The 17879-nt window shown below is 34.5% G+C and overlaps 3 protein-coding genes across 7 annotated transcripts; 2 read left to right on the plus strand and 1 right to left on the minus strand.

The window, feature by feature from the left end:
- The first annotated feature begins 4171 nt into the window (after window positions 1-4171).
- On the plus strand, window positions 4172-6904 carry LOC108856358 (peroxisome biogenesis factor 10). Of its 3 annotated transcripts, none has more exons than XM_056986384.1 (10): window positions 4172-4447; window positions 4548-4637; window positions 4724-4818; window positions 4899-5064; window positions 5239-5308; window positions 5388-5466; window positions 5555-5677; window positions 5908-6007; window positions 6313-6389; window positions 6505-6904. In XM_056986384.1, the coding sequence occupies exons 1-10, from the start codon at window positions 4238-4240 to the stop codon at window positions 6605-6607; spliced, it is 1113 nt and encodes a 370-aa protein (XP_056842364.1). In that variant the 5' UTR covers window positions 4172-4237; the 3' UTR covers window positions 6608-6904. The 3 variants fall into 3 exon arrangements, with proteins under 3 accessions (XP_056842364.1, XP_018485640.1, XP_056842365.1); XM_018630138.2 differs by having other exon boundaries at window positions 4175-4447; window positions 5555-5688; window positions 5910-6007; XM_056986385.1 differs by having other exon boundaries at window positions 4305-4447; window positions 4528-4637; window positions 5555-5688; window positions 5910-6007.
- Window positions 6905-7033: 129 nt separating this feature from the next.
- On the minus strand, window positions 7034-8403 carry LOC108856359 (uncharacterized). Its single transcript, XM_018630139.2, has 6 exons — window positions 8189-8403; window positions 7985-8095; window positions 7817-7911; window positions 7658-7725; window positions 7444-7554; window positions 7034-7354 (listed from the first exon to the last, which is right to left on the minus strand). The coding sequence occupies exons 1-6, from the start codon at window positions 8364-8366 to the stop codon at window positions 7222-7224; spliced, it is 696 nt and encodes a 231-aa protein (XP_018485641.1). The 5' UTR covers window positions 8367-8403; the 3' UTR covers window positions 7034-7221.
- Window positions 8404-11468: 3065 nt separating this feature from the next.
- On the plus strand, window positions 11469-17628 carry LOC108863163 (LRR receptor-like serine/threonine-protein kinase ERECTA). Of its 3 annotated transcripts, XM_018637492.2 has the most exons (27): window positions 11471-11856; window positions 11939-12070; window positions 12341-12479; window positions 12573-12644; window positions 12754-12825; window positions 12917-12988; window positions 13076-13147; window positions 13224-13295; window positions 13362-13433; window positions 13524-13595; window positions 13686-13754; window positions 13846-13917; window positions 14012-14083; window positions 14155-14226; window positions 14319-14390; window positions 14464-14535; window positions 14619-14690; window positions 14764-14835; window positions 14944-15015; window positions 15106-15177; window positions 15297-15368; window positions 15521-15589; window positions 15691-15762; window positions 15870-15943; window positions 16023-16157; window positions 16256-16983; window positions 17061-17628. In XM_018637492.2, exons 2-27 carry the CDS (start codon window positions 11992-11994, stop codon window positions 17433-17435), a joined length of 2964 nt encoding a protein of 987 aa, XP_018492994.2. In that variant the 5' UTR covers window positions 11471-11856; window positions 11939-11991; the 3' UTR covers window positions 17436-17628. The 3 variants fall into 3 exon arrangements, with proteins under 3 accessions (XP_018492996.2, XP_018492994.2, XP_018492995.2); XM_018637493.2 differs by having other exon boundaries at window positions 11474-12070; window positions 16026-16157; XM_018637494.2 differs by lacking the exon at window positions 15521-15589 and having other exon boundaries at window positions 11469-12070.
- Window positions 17629-17879: the final 251 nt, after the last annotated feature.

Raw genomic sequence — 17879 nt, forward strand, 5'->3', positions numbered from 1 at the left:
TTAAAAGTTGCTAACATGGCTAGGGCTTTGCAAAAAATCGGAATCCGAAAAACTGAACCGAACTAAACCTGATCCCCGAACCAAAGTTGATTAAATATATAAAAGGGTTCAAAATTTTGGTATTTAGAAAATTGAAACCGAATCAGATCTGAACCGAAATATTTTGGACACCTAAATGTATTCGAAATATATTTATATACCAATATATTAGTTATTTTTAGATCTAATGTATATTAAAAACATCCAAAATATATAGACAGCTGAAGCTAACTCAGCGTATAGCAGGCCAGCTCAAACTAGCTAGGTGGCCAACTCGACCAGATTATCGACTAGCTCGACCAACTCAATTTGCTGAGGCAGTCCGGTTAGGTAGTGAGGTAGTTAGGGTTGGTCCAGCCATAATCGGTGGGTCCGGTCAGTTGGTCGGGTGGTTAGGCAATTAGGTTAGGGTGGTCTAGATTTGGGTAGTTAGACTAGGTTAGGCCTAAGTCTAAGTGGTTAGTGGGGGTAGAGATTCAATTGGGTGGTTATAGGCGAGAGGCTGTGTGTGCAAGGGTGAATGGGCACAAGCACAAGGGCGAATGGTCACAGTTCCACTCGCACCATTTCAACCCTTGGCCCATAGTGTCTCTTCGACTATCTTTCCCAGTGAGTAGTCTGAACGACAAAACTCCTGGACTGCAGCTTAGATAGCCGAGTCAAGGCACTAACTTGGTTTATCTATTATGAGGAAAACATGATATGAAGATAAGAAATTGATAGAGATCTTTATTTATGGGTAATCTGGTATCTCTAAAAAAATCGCAATGATAAATAACTTATAGGAATCAAGAGATTCTCTAAAGCTATTAAGACATGTAGAGGGTGTGTTAAACGTGGGTTAACGCGGCTGCAACAAACATTGAAGAAAAACAATCACTACAACACCCAATGACATCTCAGGTCTTACTTTCAGAGTATATATTTGGTGGATTGTCATGCAACTTTTGAGACATATTTGACTGGATGTAAATGGATATGGAAAGAGTTTTAAAGATGAACTAGATTCTAACCCGCGCTGGGCAGCGCGGATATTGTTTTATCTTATTTTAAATCAGTTATTAGTAGTACATGATATATTTGTATTGTATTTTTATGATATTGATGGGTAAATAATAAGTTTTTAAAGATATATTGAATTGTGATGTTGTTACATAATATTTTTTTTTCTCGTATCCATAGATTTTTAATGTTGTAAATAGTGTTATTTTCCATATAATGTTAGATGTTTTGTTTCTAATATTTGATAATAAAAATGTGATTGTTAATTTAATTTTTTATAAATATATTTATATCTTATTAAATACATATTATCAACATATTCCATTCAAATATTTATGGATATATTTTAAGATAATAAGTTTTTAAATTAAAAGCTTTCATATATTTTAAGATATAGTTTCATATGTTTTTTAAATTAAAATCTTGCATATATTTTAAGATAATATGGATAACCCACTAATAATTTTTGAATTATTATTTCCATTTAATAATTTTGGTTGGAAATTCTGATAACGATATTATGTTGGAGTTGATATTAAACGCTAATATATGATAGATTATGAATGTAGATGGATTACTTAGTATTAGGGAGTTGCGAAAAATAAGGAGGATATTCATTTTGGAAAACAAAATAAACTTTCAAATATATATGAGATCTCGTCTATTTAATTATTATGATTTATTAAAAAATTGCGCAAATTGTTATTGATTAATTGGTGTGCAAGTCAAGTTAGTATAGATTTGATTTTGGAAAAAATTAACTTTCAAATATATATATGAGATTTCGTCTATCTAATTATGGTTATTTTAAATTAAATTTGCGCAAATTATGGTGATAATATCTTTTTAAAATTTCTTGTATTTAAGAATGATATATCGAAAATAATTGTTTTAATATTATTTAAATAAATGTAACATGTTCTTTCTAACTTCTACTCTACTTTTTAAAAAAAATTTAGAAATCAATATAAAACTTTGTGCCCAATTGATATTATATGATCTAAGTTTATAAAATGACATATTATGTTCATAATGGCATGTAGGGGTGGGACGGACGGGGTATCCGGGGTATATCAGGATACTCAGATCCGTAAAACTGATATCCGGATCCGGATTCAAGCCGGACTAAAATCCGAATACCTGCGGATACCCGGATCCGAACTTAAAAAAAAATAAAAACAAAAAATTAGCTAATTAACCATTTATTTGGTCTATTTAAAATTATTTTTTAAAAAAATTGAAAGTTATTGAAATTTAATAAATTAAAATTTTTAGTTATTTTATATATAAACTATATATGATATGCATATATAAATATAATTATATTTTATATATTTTAAATATATAATAGGTCCGGATCCGGGTACCCGAACCTAAAATTTTACTACCCTGATCCGGATCTGGATCCACCGGATCTCTAGATATCCGTTTTTCAGACTGGATCAGAGCGGATACCGGATCGAGTCACGGATCCGGATTTTAATTCTGAGGCCATATGACAGGTGTCTACTCTTGTATAACACATAATCAATCAAGGAAGAAACAAGTAACATATATACAAAACTGGGGTTTATAAGAAAAAATAAGAAGAACCAAACTTATATAGTTTCTGTGTGTTAGATACGATGAAACAAAATTATCGTATAAGTGTACTTATACAGTTGGTCTATTTCAATTGTAATAGACCTTAATTCAATACATATTGTGACGTTTTGGTTTAATTAGAGTAGAGTTCATTTCATTGGTTTAATATAAGTGAACCGATATAAATTGAAATGTAGTGTCTATAATATTTATTTGATATGGCCCATAAAATATGTAATACACTAATAAAAATGAAACATTCCAAACTTAAATAAAAACATTTATGATAGATAAAAATTAGGACTCTATTTTAATAGATTAGATATATGCATAAAAAATATGAAACGTTTTCTATATGGTTCAACATATTACATCTTATTATATATGGTATTCATATGATAAAATACCAAAAATAATATATGTGTACGTAGAACCTATCTAATAAAAAAATAGAGATTTTTATATAACAATTAAAATTGTTTTATATTAAGTAAGCACAAATAAAAATATGAAATCCATTAGAATATGGTCAAAATAAAAAGTAGATGTTGAGATAGCATCTATTATTTTACGTGAATAGTGGAAGTCAGTTTGATTAGTTGTTTAAACAATTATCTTAATATCAGTTAAAAACAATAATTGAAATATATTTACTTTTAATAAAACATGATTTGAAAATAGCTAATAACTCTAGTAAGATGGAATAGGTCCAAAATTTAAATGAACACTTTTAAGTAGATAAAAATTATGACTTTATTTTAATAGATTAGAAGCGATTTAATTTTAGAATTAGAAAATCAAAAAAATCCATCTCATCTCTGCATATGGAATTGGAAGCGCTAACCTAGGTTATGAAAAGTATGCTTCAATACTCAACTAGTCAATATCTCAAAACAAAATAAAAAGATCTAATCACGATTTCAAAACCCAACATCACGAAATTCCAATCTTTTCAAAGAAATTGAAGGAGTTGTATGTCTTAACGGAAAGATTTCAAGACTTCAAAATTATCTACTTTCCTTGATTGCAAAATCGGACTGTTGATTCATTAGCTAAACTTCATGCGGGTTTCATTAGAGTATAGTATATTTTTGTTGGCTGTTATGAAATAGCATTTTGATATTAAAAGTAATTAATTTATTTATATTTTAAGTTTTACTTTTGGATCTAAATGGTGACTAGATAAATCAAGAGAAATATTCATCAATATTCCTAAGAAATTTTATCATTTATGAGAAATTTTTTTTTTCATTTCTATTTCTTTTATTGTAAAATAAAATATAATAAGTTTGTTTTTCAAATATGATAAAGAGTAATTTTTATGTATCACTTAAAATCTTATTCATATCCATTTTTTCTTATTGTTTCTGATGTTCCCATGGTATAATTATGTTTTTCATATACAAAAAATATTAGCTCATTGAAATAATAAAATTAAATATTCATCTCTTCTCTGTTCTCTCCCTTTAATTTACCAGAGAAATTAATAATTTGCGGGTTAAAAAAAAAAAGAAAAAGGAAAAACTAAGGTGACATCACCTCATAATCGATAAACATAATCGGCACTCAAATCGAACCGAACCACTAAACAACACTAGCAGGAAAATTGTGGATGGTGAGGCTTCGGAGTGGGGGGGATTCGGGCCCGGGCTCGGATGAAGCAGGTTCAAGTGGAATCCGGCGATTCCCGCTCGCAGCTCAGCCGGAGATTATGAGAGCCGCTGAGAAAGACGATCAATACGCTTCTTTCATCCACGAAGCCTGCCGCGACGCCTTCCGACACCTTTTCGGTACCAGAATTGCTCTTGCTTACCAAAAAGAGGTACCACCGCATCAGCCTTCCTTTTTTTGTTTGTTTGTTCGGTCGGAGATTTTTTTATTTATTTTTTGTAATAATAACAGCTTTCGGTTTCTCGGGACAGATGAAACTTGTTGGGCAAATGCTTTACTTTGTTCTAACTACTGGTTCAGGCCAACAAACTTTAGGAGAGGAGTATTGTGACATTATTCAGGTTCCTACACAAACCCCCCCTCTATGTTGCCTGATTGGACTGATTCTGATTAAGAAGTAAGAACCAGCCATCTTTGTTTTTTTTAGGTTGCAGGACCTTATGGGCTGTCTCCTACACCAGCTCGACGTGCTTTGTTCATACTCTATCAGACTGCTGTTCCATATATCGCCGAGAGGATTAGGTTGCTTTTTCTGTGATTTAGATATTTTTAAGAAAAAAAAAACTAACAGAATGGTGTTGATAATATACTTTTGTTTACAGCTCAAGAGCTGCCACACAAGCGTTTACCTTTGATGAGGAAGAGGAGGATGATAGTCGTATCCAGTCACCAAGAATGATTCATCTTCCCTCTTCAGCTTCTGTATTATCTAGGTTTAAAGATAGACTTCAGAGTTTGTGGCACCGAGCTATTCGAAGATGGCCTGTGGTAATGTATATACCCCCAGCAGTGTTTAATTCTCTTTTTTTTTTTTTTTGTCGACTCCCATCTTCGAAGATCAAGTGGTATATCTTCGAAGATCAAGTGGTAGACGGTCTTGATCTCTTTTGTTTTGTTTTGTTTTCTTCTTTTCGAGTAATAGGGTTGTGCTTTGTTATTCAGGTTCTCCCTGTTGCCCGTGAACTCTTACAAGTGCTTCTCCGTGCCAATTTGATGCTCTTCTACTTTGAAGGTCATTTTCTTTTCTTTCTTTTTTTTTTCTTTTTTGAAATTAGATTAATAGTTTTGTTGTGATCTTCTTTTTCTTTCAGGTCTATATTATCATATATCCAAACGTGCCTCTGGGGTTCGTTATGTATTCATAGGAAAGCAATTGAATCAGAGACCTAGGTGGTGGTTTTTTTCTTTTTTTTGCTGTCTGATGAATTTTTGACATCACCAAGTAACTGAAAATCCCTTTTTAACTCCTGATGAGCAGATACCAAATTCTCGGGGTTTTCCTTCTAATCCAATTGTGCATCCTTACTGCTGAAGGCTTGCGTCGGAGTAATTTGTCATCTATCACAAACTCAGTTCAGCAGGCCTCTGTAGGATCTTATCAAACCTCAGGAGGTCTGACTTTCATGTTCCTTAAATTATTAAATTTCTTCAGTGGAGGATTTTGACATTAGATTGTCAGTACTAAAATGTCGTCAGATTAATGATATAAAACGAAAAGTTATCAAGAAATGAATGTGAGAGTAGATGGTTTCATAGGCTTAAAATATATTTAGCTTGTCGTGCATGATGCATCACACTGTTTCAACTTAAAATGGTATGTTTTGTTATTGTAGGGAGAGGGTTGCCTGTTTTAAACGAAGAGGGAAATTTGATTACTCCAGAAGCTGAAAAGGGAAACTGGTCTCCCTCCGATGCAACTTCAACTACGGAGGTACAATATTCATTAACAACTTACCTACTGATCAACTCTTAAGTGTACATGCCCTTGCGTGTAGGTGGTCTGTCTAGATGTAACTAACAAAAACATTTGGTTTGGCCTCGTGGTATTGAATAAGATTAGATGACCACTTGACTGGTCCTAAGTTGGTTTATTCTTGTGAGACGAGGTCATATACTAATCCTGTTTTTGGACTCTTCTATTGCATTTCTGAATTCAAAAAAAAAAAAATCCTTTGTGGTGTATTTTTTAATCTCATCTTTTGATCAAATCAGTTTGTTATGTACTTGTGGTTGCAGGCGGTAGGAAAATGCACTCTCTGCTTAAGCAGCCGTCAGCACCCGACGGCCACTCCTTGTGGTCATGTGTTTTGTTGGTAATAAACCTCCCTCTTCCATTATTTCCAGATCCAAACAGTTTCAATCTATCTTGATACCAAAGACACCGAAACATTTTGCCTATTATTGAAAAGGGTCATCTTTCATGTGCAGGAGCTGCATTATGGAATGGTGCAATGAGAAGCAAGAATGCCCACTTTGTCGAACACCCAACACCCACTCAAGTTTAGTTTGTTTGTACAACTCTGATTTTTGAGCTCAAATGGATTTACAAGGACACGACAGTACAAAAAGGGCATGGAAAGCAAAGGAAGGTGATAGGCCCAAATAGTCAACACAAGCCTCTTTAGTGACAAACTTGGGACAGCAACATTCTACAATTCTACAAGAATGGAATCTGTTTCATTTTGAAGTAAGATCATCTAGTAATGAGAAGACAAATAATAAATGTTCTGTATCCATGTCTGCTTTTTTTACTTATTTGATAGATATCTAGTTCAGGAACCACAGAGGAAGTTTTACATTTCATTGAAAGAAAAAGTTTAAACATTTATTCATTGGAAGACAGAGAAAAACTCATATTAGACATAAATCAATTTCAATATCAGTGTTAAAACATGATACAAGGTGGATACTTGGAACTAAGCAAGTACTTTTGTGTTTTAGATATGAAGATATCCTCAACGTCAGGACATAAAAATTTAGGATAAAAGATTATCAACAGCAATATGGTGAAACTTATTCTAGGAGAGAATTACATTAGCAGCCCCCTGTTCAGGTTTTACTATAAGCAATGTTATACTTCAATACAGGTTAACAATATAGGATGATACAGGGAGTCAGAACTGTGTCTGGCTAATAAAAGTCAGTTTACAGTATTGACTGGAGCTGCTGTATCTCAGTGGAGTCTGATGAAACATTGTCTTCTTCGAATGGTGATCTGTACACTTCAACCATAGCTTTCCCTTTATCAAGAACTTCAGAAGGAACTGTTTGTAAAAGGCTGCAGCAAGTGGTGTTCGGTTAAGCAAACAACATACTCTCCCATCCCATCCCATGTGTGGGGTCCTATGTATGTATGTATGGATTTACCTGTCTAGTGCTGTTAACGCCGTACCAAGCTGCGACTTCATCAATTCAACAGTTGCGTTTGGGTCCTTCCTCGACGCACGTAGAAACAGCGAATCCATTTCTTCCAGTGCTCTTTTTTTTTTACCCCACCAACATAAACACCACAATACAAATCATATCATCACTCGCTCTAGCGTAACACTTGTAAGGTGAAAATGTTAATCATTAATAATACCTGAGACAGCGATCAACATCACTAGACGCGGTTTGGGAATAACCAGCATCTGAAGCGTACTGAGCAACCTGAAGAGAGTTCAAAATCACACATATTATAAAGAAACAAACAAACACAAGGATGCATTCTTTATAAGAGCATTTTATTTTGGGAACTTACGGCTCGAATGTTTACACGCAAGGAACTAGCAGGTCCAGACCTGAGTACCGATCTACATGCCTCGAATTCAGGCTTCTCCACGCTCAAAATTTTCTCTCCAAGCATCATAAGTGTTATTATTATAGGAGGATATGATTATTATAAGAAGAATTAAGTAGAGAAAGATACCAAGATCTTGAAATTGAAGCTGAGCTAGAATGACTGGTGGTACATATGCTTCAAGTGGATCAAGTCTTTTCCTCTTGACATACTTATCAATCAAGCTACTGGCCATGGCATCTAATTCGACATCAAAAAATACAAGAAGAGCAAAACGCGGATCAATATGTTGATTGATAATCCAAGTTGTGAAATGTAAGTGTGTCGGTTTACCGTTAGGGAGGAGAAGGAGGCGGGAGAGGAGGAAGGAGACAGAGATCACTCTTCGGCTCTGTTTCTTCCATACCAGAGGTGACGAAGATGCGCACGTCAGCCTTTCGCGGTGCTTCGAAAGTGGGAGGAGGCTCGCAGTAGCGTTAAGTGAAGCCATTCCGGATAACACCACAGGCATCTTATCACAAATATTATTATGGCTGTGGCCCTGTGGGTCTATACGCTAATAACAGAGAGAATAAGTTATTCTGAATAACTAAGGCTTCAAATGAAAAAAAAAAAGTGGATAGTAGGATCAAGCAGATCTAACAATAGTATTGTGCATTGTAAAATATATGTTTGAATGGTAAAAATAGATTAAAAACAGTATTATACAAATTTAAAATAATTTAGACTAATTTTGTATTACTATATATTTGATAATTAAAAGAGCTGTTTTTAAAAAACTTATAAATGAAATAACTATATTTTTTGTCACAAAGAAAAAAAAAACAAATTAGACTGATTGTGATTCTTCTACTTTTAAACTAATATACAAAGTTTTATGAGATAGAAGAAATATAGTGGATTTGATTCATTCGTGTGTCCATATTGGAGTAAGTAGTAAGCTTGAAATAGATTGATAATCAAGCTATCTTAATTCTACTAGATATCTACTAGAATAAATGAAAATTGTTTGGAAACATAAATATCAGATTAAAGTACTTTTTTTATTTACAAATTTAATCATTGCATTTATAATAAATTAAGTATTTCTTTTTGTATTTCTTTTTATTTACAGATTCTACTAATGCATTTAAAATAAATTAAATTAATTAATTACAATGGTTGTTGTTTCTTTGCGGTAAAATTAAAAACACAATCTGAAATATAATATATATATATATATTATATAAAACAAATTTTAAATATAGTATTACATTATTTAGTTTAGTTCAATATAAAAATTTTGAGAATTTAATTTTCAAGAAAGCAAAATATCATAAAATTAATAATAATTCATATAAAACAAATGCGAAAAATTAAAAATTTTAGCATGTTGCTTTATTTTAAAATAAATTAATAAAAAAACAACATATTAATATATGAATAGTACAATTACATCAAACTGTATCGGATTATAAAATTTTTAATATAATATTATGTACAAATAAAAAAATATTATTAAATATTTATATTATAAATAATATATTTTACTTTGTATGTGAATTATAAAACATAAAAATATATATATGAAATTTTTTTTATAAAATCAACAGTTTATGAGTTTACATTGAAGACAAATTAAATCAACCACTGCACAGGGTGCGGATCGATATCTAGTGGTTTATTAAAATATTATGAAATATCATATAAGATTAGAAGATATCTAATTCTTATCTTATATAAGTAGTTGAAGGTAATACTTAAGAGTTTTGAGATTGATTTGTGAGTTTAAAATTTTGAGTGAGTTTCCTCAAGAAAATAATAAGATTTCATTACTATTTGAGTTTTCATAGTTGATTAGTAGAACTATAGTCCATCCACTAAATATTTGATTCCCATTCAATAACTAAATAAACTTTTATATCTAGTGATTCCCATGACCAATTTTCCGCTATTTTGGAGACAATGCTTGCTCCACGATCTTGCTTGAAGGCTTGCGTATAGGACAATGTGGATTATAAACTGATGGGTACTTGTATTTTATGGGTTGAGTTATGTAAATACATAATCTTGCTGCAAGAAACGCACTTGCACACATCAGTTTACTTTGGGTTGGCATTGGTGAGAGTGAACGGTCCTGACAAATTATATAACCTTCACGACTCTACTACTATAGAAAAGTCAAACCAATTTTTTTTTTTTGATCAAACAAAAGTCAAACCAATATAATTTCAAAACACAATTTCTTTTTCCATTCTCCAAATCTACACAACTTTCTGTAACACAGAAAGAAGATATCCTTAGACTCGTGGATTACAAAATACTGTTACTGATAAATACAGAGAAATCTAAAATCACAGAATGAGAATGATTATGTTTACATGATGAACACTATATGGTTGAAGATTAAACCTTTACATTTAATTGATATCGCGCATTGACTTCTCATTCTCTTTCCAGTACATGTCGCTTCCAGCGTTGCTTTGCTCCTGGCCGTATCCAAATAGGTGCCCATGAACTCACCCCTTTCTTCACATTGAGTGCCTCCCAGAAAAAAGGATACGTTGTTACATCGCCTCAATTTTAAATCAGCTAGAGAAATTTGAGTTTGCCATGGATGTAAACCAAAATAATAGTTAGACCAACTGGTTTAGTATCCAAGACAACAATGAAGAAAATGAAAGTAGTTCATTGTATAGTTTAGACCCATCGCCGGCTCAAAACTTTTCTAGGCCCTTGGGCCAATTTTTTTTTTCCGAATTTCTTAAATAATTTTTTTTAACTGATTTTAAATTTTTTAAAAAGTTAACGTAACAATACTTTTAATATATGTTATGAGAATCTGCGATAAATTTGATTAAAAATATACTAAATAAATTTAATTAACGTAATATATATATATAAACATTTTTGTTAAAGTTTATTTAAAACACTTTTTATAAGAAAATAAACTAACCAAATTGCAAAAAAAAAAGAAAAAAAAAACTGGGCCATAGACACTGCACTGTTAGACCATCTAGTTTACATTATTCGAAAATTTATTCATCTTTTAACATTTCATATTATTTTATTTCTTTTATCTAATTATTTAACGCTTACTTTATTTTTAACATTATCTAATTTTTAAACAATAAATTTTGTTTACAACGAAAAACTGCGTCACTTTCCCGACCTCAGATTTTAGTTATAGTAACTGAATTGAATAATGTAAAAGAAAAAAATAAACTGGGGCTTCTAGCTCAGTTGGTAAATGGTTCATAGCTGTGAGTTCCGCCACCTGGGTTCGAATTCCGGCCACTGGGGAATTAACATTTCGGCATCGCCATAGACAGAGAACCGACATGTGGCAACACGTGACTAGTCTGGACCATTTCGGTGGGGCCAGGATATCTCTGTATAATTCAAAAAAAAAAATATTGTAAATGGAAAAGAAGTGACACAAAATAAAATTGTTCTATTACGGAACCACCCTTCATTGATTTATTGATATGGGTCATTTTGTGAACCGGCCAGAGAGAGGCAAAAAACTCAAAACGTTTGGCATCGAAAGCGACTTCCTTTATTCACTGCCATGACCATGTTCCGCATTGATGACCGTTATACCCCTTTGAGAGAGAAAATGTAAAAGCACTAGTATATTTCTCTCTGTCTCTCTCCTCTGCAAAGCTTCAGAACTCTGGCAGAAGGAAAGATGATGGGGTTTTTAACTTTTTCCTCCAAATAATTTCTCTTCGTCTCTCCCAAACAGTCCCTACAGTTGTACATTTTTCCCTCTTTTTAACACACATTTATGTGTGTTTCCTCTCTCTCTCCTCTCTCCATCTCTATCTCAGTCTGTGTTTCTGTCGCTTGAGCACTCAATGAAACACTGTAAACATAGCCAGAAGGATGTGATGTAACGATAAAAAATCAAGACTTTTCCCTCAGTGAAAGTTAAATTTTTTTATAAATTTATATAGAAATAAAAAAAGAAAAGAACATCAATTTGGGTAGAGTCTCTTATCATAAAAAATCTAATGTCGGTACGTATGGTTCTCTCTTCTACCTTCTTCTTCTTCTTCTGAATCATGGAGAGTTAAAGGTTTCTTTTTTTTTTCCTTTAAGTATATTTGGGTTAAGCAAAAAGGCAATCGTTTTTAGCTTGTACGCATGTTGAAATGGCCCTGCTTAGAGAAGTTTTTCTTCTGGGCTTTCTCATCTGTTTCAGCTTTGGGACTACTGTAAATTCAGACAATGGTAAGTGCATGTTTTGACTTTGAAGTAGTTTTGTTAGGACAGTGAGATCTGGGTACTTGCCACTTTCTTGTTCTGTTTTTGGTTCATTTTGTTGACTTCTCTAATATCAAATAAGCTGAATAAATTAGGGTTTGAATTTTGAATCTTCTTGGAAGTTGAATTCTTTTAAGTAATTATTTTTTTTCGGAAGGCGCTGACGAATGTTATATTTTTTAATTTGGTTTATGTGCGTGTGTGTGTTAATAAAATATCCTAATTAAAAAAATAAAGGAGCAACGTTGCTGGAGATTAAGAAGTCATTCAAAGATGTGAACAATGTGCTCTATGACTGGACAGGTTCACCTTCTTCGGACTATTGTGTCTGGAGAGGTGTTACTTGTGATAACGTCACCTTCAATGTTGTTGCTCTGTAAGTTCCATCCCCTCTCTCTCTTTTTCTTTGTGGTGTTAGGTTTGAAAAGTTCTAATTTGTTTTGTGTCTCTCTATCTCTATGTTGTCTAGTAATTTGTCAGATTTGAATCTTGATGGAGAAATCTCACCTGCTATTGGAGATCTAAAGAGCCTCTTATCCATGTAACTGTTTAAAACAATCATTGTAGCTCTATTGGAGATAAAGTTTTAACATTTTTTTTGTTTTGTTTTGTTGTGACTTATTGTTGTCTTTTTGGTTTTTGTAACACAGTGATCTCCGAGGCAATCGTTTGTCTGGGCAAATTCCTGATGAGATTGGTGACTGTTCTTCTTTGCAAAACTTGTAAGCACTTTTAATTAATGAAAACTAATTTGTGGTTGCTATAGTCTTTTTTTGGAAAATTTCAAGTGGCTGAAGTTTGTTTCACATTCAGGGACTTGTCTTTTAATGAATTAAGTGGTGACATACCGTTTTCGATTTCCAAGTTGAAGCAACTTGAGCAGCTGTAAGTTTCTTGCAGCCAGTCTCCATATTGTACTCTTACTCTACTCACCTTGTGGAATATAAATTTTACCCTCTTTTTTTTTACCAGGATCCTCAAGAACAATCAATTGATAGGACCAATTCCTTCAACGCTTTCTCAGATTCCAAACCTGAAAATGCTGTAAGTTCTTCTGATACTTGCATATTTTTAGCTGTATATATATTGCCAGTGTGTGAAAATTTCATTTGTCTTCCAGGGACCTGGCACAGAATAAACTAAGTGGGGAGATACCAAGACTTATATATTGGAATGAAGTTCTTCAATATCTGTAAGTGTCCATGTCTCTTGAGTCTTCAGTACCTTGTGATGACTGTTGTTATATATGATTTTGCAGCGGGTTGCGCGGTAACAACTTGGTTGGTAACCTTTCTCCAGATTTGTGTCAGCTTACAGGTCTATGGTATTTGTAAGTCAATGGATTTCTTCTCCCATCTAATTTTTTTTTTCCAATATGAATGAAATCTCTCTGACTGTGTTTGTTTATTTTTACAATCAGTGACGTGAGGAACAACAGTTTGACGGGTACTATCCCTGAGACGATAGGGAATTGCACTGCCTTCCAGGTTTTGTATGTCCCCTGTCTCTCTCTCTCTGCGTCTATACATATTCTTATTTGGTTACTATGTAAAAGTTGCTGAAAATAGTGTTAAACTCTCAGGGACTTGTCCTATAATCAGCTAACTGGCGAGATTCCTTTCGACATTGGTTTCCTGCAAGTAGCCACATTGTTAGTCTCTCTTCTTTTTCTTCTCTGTCCATTATCCGCGAATCCTTTTGTTTGTTTCGCTTACAAGAAGTTTGGTTTTTATCTTCTTTAGATCATTGCAAGGCAACCAGCTTTCTGGGAAGATACCATCAGTGATTGGTCTCATGCAAGCTCTTGCAGTGTTGTTAGTGCTCTTTCTTCTTATATAATCAAGAAAAACTAATTTCAGTATAATCTTTTAAGAGGTTTCATATTTTTTCTTTTCTTTTCTAATACAGAGATCTAAGTGGCAACTTGCTGAGTGGGCCTATCCCTCCGATTCTGGGGAATTTGACTTTCACAGAAAAAATGTAAGTATTCTTCACCTTCATATGGAAAATTAAGCTTTGGAGTTAATAGTGATTACCATTTTTATCTACAGGTACTTGCACAGTAACAAGCTGACTGGTTCAATTCCACCTGAGCTTGGAAACATGTCAAAACTCCATTACTTGTACGACCAAACCATTTCTTCACCTGTGTGTTTAGCCCATCCATACATTTACTATGAGAACTTGCGTTTCATCATCAATGTTTTTTTGGCAGGGAGCTCAACGATAATCGTCTTACAGGTCATTTACCACCAGAGCTTGGGAAGCTTACCGACTTGTTTGATCTGTAAGTAACGACTCCCTTTGTTTATTTATGTTTGAATATTGATTGATGTGAACTATTTTTTTTACATTTTTAGGAATGTGGCTAACAATAACCTGGAAGGACTTATACCTGATCACCTGAGCTCATGTACAAACCTAATCAGCTTGTAAGTGTCTCTTTCTCATAAATATTAACACTCTTAGTTGTTTGAGACTGTTGCTTCTCTTCTTCTCACTGTTGTAAGTGCAGGAATGTTCATGGGAACAAGTTCAGCGGAACCATACCCCGAGCGTTTCAAAAGCTTGAGAGCATGACTTACCTGTAAGTACTGACCGCTTAAAAATATTTACCAAGGTGTTTTTTTGTTATTAATGCATTTTACCGGTTCAACCAGTAATCTGTCCAACAACAATATCAGAGGTCCAATCCCGGTTGAGCTATCTCGTATCGGCAACTTAGATACATTGTAAGCCTTTTTTTTTTAATTTTGTTTTCTGAAAAGTATACTTCTTCAGCATATGTGTCTTGTCCTATGGATATTTATTTCTCTTTTTCTTTTTTTATTTTTAAAAAGGGATCTTTCCAGCAACAAGATAAATGGGAACATACCTTCCTCCCTGGGTGATTTAGAGCATCTTCTCAAGATGTGAGCATTCCCTTTTTCTTGTTTCGTTTTGAGTCAAGAAAGAGGAATGGGTTTTATGATGAAAATGTGGCGTTTTCTTTCTTGTTATAGGAACTTGAGCAGAAACCATATAACGGGTCCAGTTCCTGCCGACTTTGGAAATTTAAGAAGCATCATGGAGATGTAAGAACAACTATTATTCTATTTGCTTTTTTTTTTTTGGTTAAAGAGACTTCTTTTTAACATTTTTCACATTCCTGCTCTGAATCTATTGCGTCTTTTTTTTCTTCTTTTGGTTGCAGAGATCTTTCAAATAATGATATCTCGGGCCCAATTCCGGAAGAGCTTAACCAACTGCAGAATTTGAATTTGTTGTAAGCAAAATCTTCCTCTTTAACTACTTGTAACGTTGTTGAGAATCATTTTAGTTAGTTCCGCTTGATGACAGAACCAAGTGTCTTTCTCTCAAAGTAATATATATAAACTGCACTATGGTTTGGTGATCTAATGTTAAAAAAATTTGCAGGAGAGTGGAAAATAATAACTTAACCGGTAATGTTGGTTCATTAGTCAACTGTCTCAGTCTTACTGTATTGTAAGTAGACTCCATTTTTTCTTTTCTTTTGCGTCTCTGTAAGGAAACTTGTGCTAAGAACTTTAACCGACCCGCCCTGCACTCTTTATAAACTTGTGTAGGAATGTTTCTTACAACAACCTAGTTGGTGATATTCCTAAGAGCAATAACTTCTCAAGATTTTCTCCCGACAGGTATTAGTTAGTGTTAGCCTGTAATTTTGTTTTGTTGACAGTGCGTACTAATGCTCATCTCTTATTCTTTTTGGGGGGGGGGGGGGGGGGGTTTCTTCTATAAAAAGCTTCATTGGCAATCCTGGTCTTTGTGGTAGTTGGGTAAACTCGCCTTGTCATGTTTCTCGTCCTACTGTACGAGGTACTTTATCTCTCTCTCTCTCCTTCCTAAAAGCAAAATGTAACGTTTCTCAACCACTTTGTTTGCGTTTTTGGCACAGCAGTGTCAATCTCTAGAGCAGCTATACTTGGGATAGCTATCGGGGGATGTCTCATCCTTGTTATGGTCCTTATAGCTGCTTGCCGCCCCCATAATCCTCCTCCCTTTCTAGATGGTTCACTTGACAACAAACCAGGTTTCTTTTTTTTTTTTACTTTTTCTTAAAATCAAAATCCAATAATAAATAGCTGATCCTGTTTTGTAATTTTCTTGGGTCTCAAATCATATCATCAGTAACCTATTCTCACCCGAAGCTAGTCATCCTTCACATGAACATGGCACTCCACGTTTACGAGGACATCATGCGAATGACAGAGAATCTCAGCGAGAAGTACATCATTGGCCATGGAGCATCGAGCACCGTATACAAATGCGTTTTAAAGAACTGCAAACCCGTCGCGATCAAGCGTCTCTACTCCCACAACAACCCGCAGTCGGTTAAACACTTCGAGACCGAGCTCGAGATGCTCAGCAGCATCAAACACAGAAACCTCGTGAGCCTGCAAGCCTATTCCCTTTCTCCCTTGGGAAGCCTTCTCTTCTACGACTACATGGACAACGGCAGCCTATGGGACCTTCTTCACGGCCCTGCTACAAAGAAGAAGACTCTTCTTGATTGGGACGCACGGCTTAAGATAGCGTACGGTGCTGCGCAAGGGCTAGCGTATCTGCACCATGACTGTAGTCCGAGGATCATACACAGAGACGTCAAGTCTTCTAATATTCTTTTGGACAAGGACTTGGAGGCTCGTCTGACGGATTTCGGGATTGCGAAAAGCTTGTGCGTCTCCAAGTCGCATACTTCGACTTACATCATGGGCACAATTGGTTACATAGACCCCGAATACGCGCGCACTTCGCGTCTCACCGAGAAGTCAGATGTCTACAGCTATGGGATAGTGCTGCTCGAGTTGTTGACCTCGAGGAAAGCCGTTGACGATGAGTTCAACCTCCACCATCTGGTTTTTGTCTTGTCCTCTCTCCTCTCCCCTCCTCTTCCTTTTTGGCAGGTTCTTGATTTTCTTGTTTTCATTTGCAGATAATGTCCAAGACGGTGAACAATGCAGTCATGGAAATGGCGGATCCAGACATCGTTTCGACTTGTAAGGACCTCTCGGTGGTGAAGAAGGTTTTCCAGCTTGCTCTGCTGTGCACCAAAAGACAGCCGATTGATCGACCAACGATGCACCAGGTGGTTCGTGTCCTCGGCAGCTTTATGTTGTCTGAACAACCACTACCAGCTTCCGCGGCAGCAGCAGCAGCAGCCACGTCAGCGACGCTGACCTCTTCGTGCTACGTCGATGAGTATGCAAATCTCAAGACTCCTCACAACGTCAATTGCTCTTCCATGAGTGCTTCGGATGCAGAGCTCTTCCTTCGATTTGGACAAGTCATTTCTCAGAACAGTGTGTGAGAAACAAATGAATGTTGGTCCATTTTTCTTGGAGAACGTTAGGGAAAAACTAGTATTGTCTTTTGTTAAAACGCTGTGCACGAGGTCGACCTTTATTATTAGATAAGAGTGTGAATAAATTTTCAGACAAGACAACTTAGACTTGCTATGTTCTCTATCTTTAAATCATTTGGGAAAATTAATTGTTGAATGATTGAAGCACAAGCACTATACTTGTTCCACGACCCATTGGGTTTTAGATCATTTATATATTTCTCATCAATATACTATTTTTATTCAAACTTGGAATACAAAATCTGGTAGAAAATTGTAAATCTTTGAACATAATCCCCCTTGGGAAGAATTTTAGAACCCTGTGGAGCTGACTATGTACAAACCTTAGTAGAACTTAAAACTAGAATAGAGAATAACAGAAATTTCTAGTGGGGTGCAGTGGAGACGAAT

Source organism: Raphanus sativus, chromosome 5, assembly GCF_000801105.2.
Source record: "Raphanus sativus cultivar WK10039 chromosome 5, ASM80110v3, whole genome shotgun sequence".
NCBI classification, from domain to species: Eukaryota; Viridiplantae; Streptophyta; class Magnoliopsida; order Brassicales; family Brassicaceae; genus Raphanus; species Raphanus sativus.